General features: G+C 40.1%; 1 protein-coding gene across 1 annotated transcript in view; it reads left to right on the forward strand.

Annotated features, from left to right (window-relative positions):
- The window catches only part of FSHR (follicle stimulating hormone receptor), an 83,297-nt gene extending 71,751 nt beyond the window's left edge, over positions 1 to 11,546 (forward strand). Inside the window, exons 7-10 of the mRNA XM_010004974.1 lie at positions 1,024 to 1,092; positions 1,214 to 1,288; positions 6,012 to 6,197; positions 9,980 to 11,546. Of these exons, the coding sequence (XP_010003276.1) occupies positions 1,024 to 1,092; positions 1,214 to 1,288; positions 6,012 to 6,197; positions 9,980 to 11,207 (1,558 nt within the window). The 3' untranslated portion in view covers positions 11,208 to 11,546. The remainder of the gene's footprint in view (positions 1 to 1,023; positions 1,093 to 1,213; positions 1,289 to 6,011; positions 6,198 to 9,979) is intronic.
- The last annotated feature ends 364 nt before the right edge of the window (positions 11,547 to 11,910 follow it).

Raw genomic sequence — 11,910 nt, forward strand, 5'->3', positions numbered from 1 at the left:
ATCTCAGACTTCAAATAAGTGGGTTGCTTGCATGCTCAGCTTTCAGTGTGAATTAGAAACAAAACATCCAGGTTTGCTGACAGTTTAATTAAATCATGCCATTTTTGTCATCAATCAGACCTGTCATCGCCTGTTGGAGAGGACGTGAGCTGCAAAGTGATGCTTAAAGCAAGATGAAAGATTGCATCGTAAAGATGATAAATATAACTGACCCAAATGTAAATTTTTAGGACCCTTAAGGGAAGAGAGGGAAGGACATTAAACATTAATTAGTTAATGCACTATGGTAAAAACTTGGCAGAAAACTCCTGGAGCTTCGCTTCCCGGGTTCACTACCTGTGTCTGCCCTCAGGGGACAGAGCCCAGGGAGGTGGGGTGGGGGCAGGGTAGCAGACAGGGAGGATGGTTTGTCAAGGGAGTGGATGTAGGAAGACTCAGCTGCTTCCTGGACAGTTCGGCACAGCTGCCACTCCCATCCTGCTCTCCTGCCCAGTTCCATGACAGTCAGCCTCCCTCCTTTGCCTGCCCCAGTAAGGACATGAGAGCACCACAGGTGGATGTCTTTTTTTCCTAATGACTGGCAAAGGTGAAGCCATGGCACAGTGTTTCAAAAGCATCTTGAAAGAAGTTAAACTAAGTGCCACCACCAGCAGCAGTAGGAATAATGCATTCTCACCCCTCCTGGCATTAACATGGAACAGCCCCACCGACTTGGCTGCAGCCTTCCCATGGGAGCCTTGAGCAGCCCTAGCATCTTCTTCAGTTCTGCCCTTGCTTCAGAAACTTACTCTAGCCATCACCTCTCATGATAGCACTCATTGGCCTTATCCACGTCTGTAGTCCCCAAAACCTTCCTCCACTTATGGGAATCTTACTAGCTGATATCCACAAAAATGCCACTATTTGAATATCCATGAAATAATTTTATTTGTTTGAGATCCCTTTTCCTGATTTGAATTGCATACTTTTGAAGTCATGAAGTACAAAGAAGAACCCAACTCTTTTTTTTTTTCTTTATTGCAGATGGCTAAATAAAAATGGGATTCGGGAAATTGAGAATCACGCATTTAATGGAACATACCTGGATGAGCTGTAACTATTTCTGTTGTTTACTATTCTGAAAAGTGATGATTAGAAGGTAGTAACTGCTGCAGGCTATTTTTTTTTAATCTCAGATTGTTTAAACATCAATATTGCTTTGTGTTTTTTTCAGAAATCTAAGTGATAATCACAACCTAGAAAAATTACCAAATGAGGTCTTCCAAGGAGCCAATGGGCCCATTGTTTTGTAAGTAATGTTCAGATCTTTCTCAGCTCCCTAGAAGAGAACAGAGAAGAACTTGTGAATGCCAGTCTGGATTTCAAAATCTCACAAATCCTGAAGTTCAAAACTGGAACTGCAGTTCTGAATATTTAAAAAAAAAAAAATAATAATTAAAAAAAAATATGAAAACTGTCTCTGAAATTTCAGTCTAGATCCATGTGTTCACTTTATCCTCAAGTTTTTGGGAGTATTTCGATCCAGGGATTTAGATCTAGATTCATCTCAGCAGTTGACTGAAGTTCTGTAAGAAAGTAGTTCTTAATATTTTCTAGAGAAAAATTCTGATAGTTTTTTGTTTTACCAAAGCCAAGAATAGGTGAGTGGGTCCTCAGTTATTAAATCTGAATTGCTTACCACTGAAGATCTGCCCCTGTATCTCTGGAGCTTAATTCTAAAGATAAAAGCCCTGCTCTACAGGGCCAAGGATTGGGATGTCCCATTCCCTGTAGGGCCAGGTATGAGATATATCACACATTTGCAGCAGGACATCTTTGGTGGGTGATAAGCTGGAAAGCAAGATCTCAGCAGTAGGGTCCTCATAGACCTCAGTCACTATTACCCCAAGCCACAGTTTACAACAGGGTTTGAAAATGTCTGAGAGTGCTCACAACTGCTGGTGTTTCTGAGCACAAGCCACAACATGTAAGAGTGCATCAGAGACATGAGTCATTTTTTGTTTCACCACTTCCTTAGAACCTTTCTCTCTTCCCATCTATCCTGGATGTCATGAGAGGGCTAGAAGTCACCCAGAAAGGGTGATAAGGGGTCATTGGAGCTGTTGGAACATTTCACATAGAGGTGAGAGTGCAAGAAACACAAAAAATAAGGAGAAAAACGATTGATTAAGCTTGAGTTCAGATCAGAGCTCTTCTGAAAGCCTTCTCTCCACGTCATAGTGGCCAGTGCACCTATGATATGAAGAGCTATGGTGTGGGTTACTGCATTTTGCTCCATTTCTATCTGTCTCCAAGTTACATTCTTCTTTGGAAAGAAAAAGTCAGTGGAGCATCTTTTCACCAGTAATATCATTGATGTTTCTTTGCAAAAGCATTGTTTCCTGTAGCAAAAAGTAAATGCATTTTCTTTGCGAGCTGTGGCAGATACAATCATATTCTGGAGGTTTATCAAACTGATTTGGCTGTACTTCAGATTCATTTGATAGTTCAATTTCTAACACTGAGTTACTTGTGTCACAAGTTTTCCAGTATTGTATTACCAGTACATCCACTGTTCTATGGATGGGAAATTACCTTTTTATCCTGACTGAGATCATGAAAGAAGAGCCTTATTACTCATCTGTCACTCTAGTGTACACCAGCAATGCGCTTTCACATCTGGAAATGATTGACCCATAATCATACCTCTGCCAGGACAAATAGTGTTACTGCAATAAAATCTGTGTTGCATATTGCAGTGTTTCGTTAGAATGAATGTCAGGATGTTTTCTCCCTCGATCTTCCTGAACCAGTGTTCTCCAATTAACACCAATTTCTATTTTACCATTCAGCGTATTTAAACAATGTGAAATACACACAAACAGAAATAGTACTGTCAGAAAGCACTGTTATTAGCTCCTTGTACAGGCTACACAGTTTCATGAATTGACTCTTCTCATGGGCTTAGAGTTCTTGGCTGACCTGAAATACCTGTTTTGGCATCAATTTTTGAGTTAAAGGATTTCAGTGCTGATAGTAGGCAAGTAAATAAAATGTCAAATTGCTCCCACACTTATACACATTCCTTCCATACACAAATACAATGTGTTTCCAACATGGATTTTCATAACTTCAATTTTCAGCCATATTATTTCATTTGATCATCTTCTGGTGCTCCCAGAACTGTAGTGGCTTACACCAGCTTTTACTGAAGTCCTTAGGAGTTCTCTGGCTGTGTCCTGACTCAGGTGCAGAGCTGTGGTCCATCCCATCCTTACAATTCTTTTTCAATGTGAAACCCACATGGAGGGACCACAGGAGAGCTCCAGTAGATCATGAACTCAACAGCCGAGTCCCTGAAGCACATCAGAGATCAGTTTAGATATAAGCCAGGAGAAAACTGTTCCCACTGATCAGTTTACCCCTTTCTGGTTTCTGCTCCTCCAGCCATTTCTTGCTATTTCTGTATATGCCTTTCAAACCTTGGTCAGTATTTTTTCTAGTCCAACAGAGACTCCCAGTGGGAAAGAGAAGTGATTGGAAAAGAAGTCAGATTCATTTTGTTGTTCTTAGCTTGACTAGCAGCCAAACAATACAAGAGTATGTATTCCAATCACCAAAGCTTTCTGATTTGATTTCCTACTGGCACTTTATTGTCTTGTTCATCATGCTTATTTAATTTATCAAGACTCTAACTAGAGAAGAACCTTCCAAAGAACCTCTGCCCTGAGGTGTGCTGATGATAACTCAGTGGATTAAGTTTCTAAACCACCTACATAATGTCTGTGTTTGCTGTTTGGGCCCTATCAGTGGTGTATCAATAACTATCCCTAACAGACATGACAGCAAACCCTGCAGTAGTATGCAAAGTACTTTGCCTAACTCACTTCTGTTTATGTGCAATAATGAGCACAAAAGAAAGATTTGTAAAAGCAGAAGAACATATTTTAATGAAAAAAATATTTAATATCTATTAAGTTATTTAGAGATGCCCAGAGACAGAGTAACATTTTGGTTATTTTTAGGTCTAAGTGACATTCCTATTTGCATCTACTTGTTATTTCCAACTAGCATAATAACAATTTAAAACTCATTAAAGATTTTTAGCTATGAAGCCAAAGAAAACATTTGCCATGTTCTTGTTCAGAATTATGAGCCTTTGTGAAGTTTCATACTGATGCCATGAGTGATGTCTGTGGATTTAGGTAGAAAAATGCTGTTTAGTTGTTGAGTCATGAGCATATACTCTAGGTGACAGTTTTCATTAGGCAGCATACTAAGGACAGTAGACCATGCAACAATAAAGGTTGCTCATTGCAACCTGAGTACCTCTTCAGGTGTCTAAGAAATTGGGAGCCTAGCATTTCTTTTCAGCTGCTGCTTTTAGCTCCTATGAGTACTGGGTCAGGCCCAGTACAGCCTAAGGACCATAGAGTGGCTTCTCTCAACCCATCCTGCAGAACTTCAAAGTATTTCTGATTCCACAGGTCTGTCTCACCCTTCCAGTAGAAGTTCAGGCCTGCTGCCACACCTCATGGTCCAGATGTTGAAGGTGGTACATTCCTTCAGAGTCTGGATGCAAAGCCTCCAACTGTGGGCACAGCATGGACACAAAGATCACCTTTCTTACTACCAGTAACTGCTTTACTAGTTGCCTATGAGTTTCTTAGACAGGCTCACCCATAAGCTAAAGACTGAGATTTCAAACAGAGCCACTTCCCAATATTAGTTTTGTATCTTATAACAGAGAACAGAGGTGCAAATATGCCTAAAGTTGATAGCAACTGTCTAAAGTTTATTACATGCTGCAAAAACCTGCTCTCCCCCTCACGTGGCACCACTTTACTGCATCAGGACAATAATAAAAACAATTTGTGCATGTTGGGTAATAGAGTTCAAAAAATGTGTTGTCCTGACATCAGACTTTACAGATTAATTGGAAACTTTACATTGAAGGACACATGGAGAAAATTACAAATATTGCCAGTCCAGTTCCTTCATTGGGGGAAATTATTTTCCTTCTTCAGAGTGTAACAAGCAGAGCAGCCTCAGCAAGCACTGCATCCGGAGTCAGTCTGAGGCCATACGAGCACGGGGAGGATGGAGTGTGCTCTCCACCTGTCACAAGCTGAGGGGTGCTGTCGGTGCCCTAGAGAGGGAAATGTGGGAACCTTTTGCCCCATCTGTTACACCCTGAATTCCCGAGTATCTTTCAGCCTGGAGATGAAGCATCCTCGGTTTCACAGGGCATAAGTCAAGATTTAGTGTGTGCATAATGTTTTTCCTTTTAAAATCCTCGCTAATGCTCACTTTACTGCATTCTTAGCTGCTTCTTCCATTGCTGCCTTTGATAGCCTGTCCCACACAGTAATTGCCTTCCACAGATACCTCTCTCCTAACCTCCTGTAATGTTGGCCCTTTCTTTACTTCAGTCTGAGTTCTCTTTGCTTTTTAAACCTCTGGAAATATTTTGTTATTTTTGTTCCTCACAGTTTGAACTGTGTCACCCCTGTCTCTCTTTATTCACTTTTTCTTCCTAATGAGTACAAAACTTGATATCCTCAACCTCTCCTCACAGCTGTACTCCCCTGTGAGCTTCCCTCTTCGTGTTTATTGGCTTTTCCACAGCAGCCAGCCCATGATGTGATGTTCATGTAACAAACTTCTGTTGTGATTTCATCAGTGTTTTTATCCTGTAACAGTGTTCTGGGGTGGCTGGTGTATTTACTGGCTATTTACTAAACCCAGAATCAAACGGTTTATGTCCCTGCTAATTCTTACTCAGAGACTTTGGAGATATCATTATTTTTCCTGTTTCTCAAACCAGACTAATGTAATTTGATTGTTTGCAATATGAGTTCAGGTTTCCTGAAGGAACACCTAATTTATCTTGGATTGTTTTCAAGCGTGGATTTCCAGTTGATCTCTTTCCAATCACTGCTCAGAATGAGTAGAACAGTCTAAAACACATATCCACCATTGAGCAGGAGTAAATTTGTTTTTTACCAAGATTTTCATATGTTTTCTTAAAGGGATATTTCAAGGACAAGAATCAGTTTCCTGCCAAGTCATGGATTAGAACTCATTAAGAAGCTAAGAGCAAGGTCTACATACAATTTTAAAAAGCTTCCTGATTTAAGCAAATTTAGATCTTTGATTGAGGCAAACTTCACCTATCCTAGCCATTGCTGTGCATTTAAAAACTGGAAAAGACAAAAGTAAGTTATTTAATTTGCTTTTCTTTTGGGTACTTCTCAACACTTGATAGTGAATTAAATAAATTTTCTCAACATCTGGGTAGAAAAGGTGTCTTCAGTGCAGGTAAGTAAATCAACAGGCATAAATAAATATACAATACATACTAGTTTATGCATGTTACACAGTGCACTGCTTCTCCATTGCAAGGGAGCAATAAATATTGATAGCTGTGTTAGCATCAGCATTTTCCCCAGCTGTTGCTTTAGCCCCCACCCATCATACGTCCATCTTTCACTGGGACCTGTGGTCCAGTTCTCTCCAAAAGCCACACTGATGTTGGATTACAGTCCAACCAAGTGCCATGCATGCATTAACTGTTGAATCTACATACACAACATTTTTAAACTTGATTTCTGAAATGGTTAACCTAGATCAGACCCTCTTATACCCAAATCAACAGAGCAGGATGGGAGGCTAGTGTATCTTTTGAGAGTCCTAAAGTGATTTGCAATGATTTCTTTAATTTTCCGTTAGCAAATGGTAATGAGACTTCAGTGATACTGATTGAGTAATTTCAGCTGCTCAGATAGACCTTAAATATATTTGTTAACTAGCTAATGAGCCTCCTGTATTTGTGCCACTGGAAAACATGAGGAACTGTTACCTAGAGAAATGCCTGTTATTGTTCAAAGTTCTTCCTTTACTGGATGTAAGACTTGTAGACTTGGAATTTGCTGTGGCACCAAAAAAAGATATGGATCAGTGTTGCAATTCAAGACATTGTCTTCAGAAGTTGCCTAGAGCTCTGACTTCATGGTCCCCTATAATTTCAGGTGTCATATGATGGTAATTAAAAGTATGTGAGTTAGTGATGCTCTTCTTTATATGATGTATGATTACTTGAATACATGTGCAAGTTAACTGAATCACCCTGTTCAACAGAACAAAGTTGAGTGTATTTATATATGTTAATAGTTGCCAGATATATCTTTTTAAAAATATTAACAGTAAATGCAAAATTAATAGAACCAATTATTTACATCAACTCTTCCTCTTACCTGCTTTAAAACTTAATTTAAAATGGTAATTTCTTTCACACAGTGATGTGTCTTGTACTGAAATTGGTGGGAAACTGATATCCTCTCTCCAGCTGAGAAAGAGGAAATGGATGCAGTTCAGTTCAGTTTGAATTGTGATGGCATTACCATATATTTCAGCAGAGATTAGTCACACCTATAGTAGCTACACCAGCTTTCATTTCAAAGCAGGTTTCTTGGCAGCTGGCACAGGCTGCATGTGCATTGAAGACTTCACAGATGGCTTAAGAGTTACTAGTGGTTTGTGGTGCTTGATTACCCAAGGTGGATAATCTCTTTGGCAACAGCTGTGCTTGGATCAGTGCAGCAGGCATTACTTGTGGTGGTGGGAACTGCCCTGCACCTTCACAGGAGACAGTCATGCTTCCATGGCTATTTGGGTCTCAGAATGCTCCAGGTAGTCCAGGGAGGATAAAAAAAGATGCCTTGTCACCCTCACAACTGCATTTCTAAGGATCACGGCAACAGTAGGTGTTCACATGGGAAATCTGGGAAGGTATGAAGACAGGGATGTGTAGTACCCTTCTGGCTGCCTTGTTTATGTAAAAACTCCCCTTTTTGAGATTTTAGCAGCACTCAAGAACCTTATATATGTTGCCATAGTAGATAATGGTTGGTCACCTCTCCTAAACCTGTCTGCACCAGCAAGTAGGCTCAGCTATAAGAAGAGAAAGCTTAAACCTGTTAAGGAAGCAGTGCTTTCTAAATTTTGGAGGTTGTTGCATCAAGCACAGCTCTGCCAGACTAAGATGCAAATTATAATGTAGGCAATTTGGATTTATTTTTTTTTCCATTCCACATATTGTTATATGATAAATATTGATCTGTAGATTTATCACACTGGAATATTGTGATGCTGGCCAACAGAAAGTAACTTGCTTTATAGGACAAGCCCAGTGCTGGATGTTGAACTCCCCTCACGTTTTTCTGTGACTGGAAAATATTATCTTCAAAATGTGAATACAGCAGAGGCTGGATGTTAAAACCCTCAACTTGACATAGAACATTATGAACTTCAGCAAGCTTTTGGCTTTCTCTGACATAAAGATCACCTTGTGCCTAAAAGAATGGCATTGATACAGCTCAGCCCTTCCATTTGATCATTATTCTTTGGAGAAGCTGTCACTTGAAATCCTACTTCTTTTAAAAAACGTGGCAGCCTCAGGAGTCATGTTTGGGCCTCGTCTCATGAGTATATAATATTGGTTGCTCACAACTCACTTGATGTCAGGTTTCAGTGCAGATGATTGCTTTGAGATGGGGCTTAATACAGAACCTAGGCCAGGACTATTTATTCTGCTGAGCATGTTTCTCAGCACACAAGATCCTGCTGTCACTGGATCCCGATGGAAGGCATAAGATGACCACTTGTACAAAGGCAGTCATTTTTGTTTATTTTTGTCAGTGCACTCTGCCAGCTTTAATACTGTTCTTTAAGCTGTCCTTTCTTCCTCTAGTTTGTTTTTCAGAGGGTTTACTTGAGTGAAGCAAGGTAAAACGATAACAGAGGATTACATATAGACAGAATAAATGAACTGTGTTAGGCTACCTACTGCCACCAAGTAGATAGGAAGCAAGTGTCCCCTGCCAAAAATGTTATAGCTCATTGCACTGAATGCACTGCATAACACAGAGAGCAAATATCCCAGGGCTAAGAAATGGTAAGCAGTCAGTACCAGAGAATAGCTCTCCTTTCCTTGGGCATCTGAAACTGCCCATCTTCTCTGCTCAAGGTAAAGGTAACCAGCCTGAGAGGCCTACTATGGTTCATCAACAGCCAGGAGACTTCTCACCACCCATCATTGGAGCAAACGAAGCAGTTAACACCATAGGAACCTGGGTTTATTTGGGGCTGGTGACTGTAAAATAATTCAAGAACTAATACATTGTAATTACAAGAAATATTGAATTGACTGTACATAGCAGTCTTGCCAGGGGATAGATTTAGGTCCAGGCAGTGCCACCATAATTTGGTAATAGGTTTATTTTTAGCTTGTGTCTGAGAAATGACTGGATAAAAGCATTTCCCTCAGTTCATTTATGAAAAATCACCAATTGCAGTAGCTTTCAGTGCCCTCAAGTGCCTCTTGCACTCAAAACTCAGGGCTTTCTCTCCTGTTATTCTTCCTTGGGAACATATTCCCTTTCAGATAGAGAACTGTTGATATATTGATCAATACGCTGGACACCTCACTTACCCTTATGTGAGCAGAACACAGGGGAGCAAAATGTAATGTCTTGTTATTGCTATTGTGACCTCCTTAGTTTTCTGCCTCAGTTGACAGGTAAGATAAAAGATATTGGTAATAGTCGAGAATGCTCAGAACCTCATAGGAAATATCCCTCATCTTCTGGTGCTGGGCTTTCATCTGTTTCCCTTTCTTGCAAACTTTTTAAACTTGATTTTTTACAAGATGCAGTGAGTGCACAAAGTTAAAGGGTAAAATTAGCTTGCCCAGGTCAAGTAAAGGAAACATCAGGCTTTCCTTTCCCTTACATTTTATGATGTTTCTAATAATTTACATTTTCATGTAATATTTTAAAAATAGGGATCAGCCAGACTACTAATTTCAAGCTCTAGGGTAGTCTATATAATCAGCTAGCCAGAAAAACTGAGCTATTAATGGAAACTGGGTGATTTTTTTGTTTGCTGTATGCCTCATGCTGTGTCTCTTAGTTTCCAACTACTGTTTTTACAATTTCAGCACAGAATTACATCCGATATGCAGCATATCTCAGGCCAAGCAAGACCTTGATGAGCAGACTGGCAATAAGATACGTAGACGATCTGCAGCTGAAGATTATATTTCCGACTACGGCATAGGATTTGACCCAGCAGAGAGTGAATTTGACTACGGTTTATGCAATGAAATAGTGAATGTAGCTTGCTCACCTGAACCCGATGCTTTCAATCCATGTGAAGATATCATGGGATACAACATTCTGAGAGTCCTCATATGGTTTATTAGCATTTTATCTGTCACGGGGAACATTGTTGTCCTCATTATTTTAATAAGCAGTCAATACAAATTCACTGTACCTCGTTTTCTAATGTGCAACCTTGCATTTGCAGACCTCTGCATAGGTATCTATCTGTTGTTTATTGCATCTGTAGATATTCAGACCAAAAGCCAGTATTACAACTATGCCATAGACTGGCAAACTGGGGCAGGATGCAATGCTGCAGGATTTTTCACAGTGTTTGCAAGTGAACTCTCAGTCTACACGCTGACTGTGATAACTCTGGAAAGGTGGCACACCATCACCTACGCTATGCAGCTGGACCGCAAGGTCCGATTTCGTCATGCTGTTATCATAATGATTTTTGGCTGGATCTTTGCTTTCACAGTGGCACTTCTTCCCATATTTGGAGTGAGCAGCTACATGAAGGTCAGCATCTGTTTGCCTATGGATATAGAAACACCATTTTCTCAGGCTTATGTTATCTTTCTGTTAGTGTTGAATGTACTTGCATTTGTGATCATATGTGCCTGCTACATCTGCATCTACTTTACTGTGAGAAACCCTAATGTCATCTCTTCAAACAGTGACACCAAGATTGCCAAGCGTATGGCCATACTGATCTTCACAGACTTCCTCTGCATGGCGCCCATATCATTTTTTGCAATATCAGCTTCACTCAAGGTTCCTCTCATCACAGTATCCAAATCCAAGATACTTCTGGTTTTGTTTTACCCCATAAACTCCTGTGCTAACCCGTTCCTCTATGCCATTTTCACAAAGACTTTCCGCAGGGATTTCTTTGTTCTGTTGAGCAAGTTTGGTTGCTGTGAAATGCAAGCCCAGATTTACAGAACAGAGACCTCCTCATCTGCTCATAATTTCCACATGAGAAACGGCCATTGCCTTCCTGCATCAAAGAACAGTGATGGGACTATTTATTCATTGGTTCCTCTGAATCATTTGAACTGAAATGCCTGCATGAATTTGTGTCTGAGGCAGTGTGATAATCACTTTCAACTGTGAATTTGAATAATGACTTCAGCCTAGTATATAAAATTATTTTTTAAGAGAGAAAAAAAGCTTTATTTCTATTTTGCTATTTTTGTTCAGTGGACAGCCATCAGAGATGAGACATCAGCTTCATCAGTTCTTGAAGGACAAAGAACAAAACTTCAGTATGTGCCAAACTGTCCTTGTAAAATTGTCTCAAGAAATAAGGTTTTAAACTGTTATCTCCCCCCATACAAGCAGAGATTCCCTTCATTCTAGGAAATGTTAACTTCTTATTTAAGTAATGGTTATATGCAGTTGAAAGGAAAAAAAAAGCAGAACGATTTTTTTTGTCTGTGAAGTGTGTTCTAATAGTGACAAGCAGCTCTTATTATTAATCCTGTCTTCTGGGTTCACAAGAGATAGGCCAACTTTATACCCTCCTTCAGCACTGATGAGGAGTGACAATATCTTGTGTGGTTTCCATTTCCATTGTCCACAGCAGAGCAGCCGCAGGAATCATCAGCTATGCTGGTATCTGCTGTTCCACTCTGCATGAACCTGCCTTGGTCTGCACAAAAGTGTCGCTTTGGGAAGGATTTGTGTTCATCTAGATTGGCAGGATCAGAGAACCAGATTTCACCTGGTTTGGGATCAAGGAGTTTGGTTTGGGGATTGTTTT

Source organism: Chaetura pelagica, unplaced genomic scaffold, assembly GCF_000747805.2.
Source record: "Chaetura pelagica isolate M959 unplaced genomic scaffold, ChaPel_1.0 scaffold8, whole genome shotgun sequence".
Classification (NCBI taxonomy): Eukaryota; Metazoa; Chordata; class Aves; order Apodiformes; family Apodidae; genus Chaetura; species Chaetura pelagica.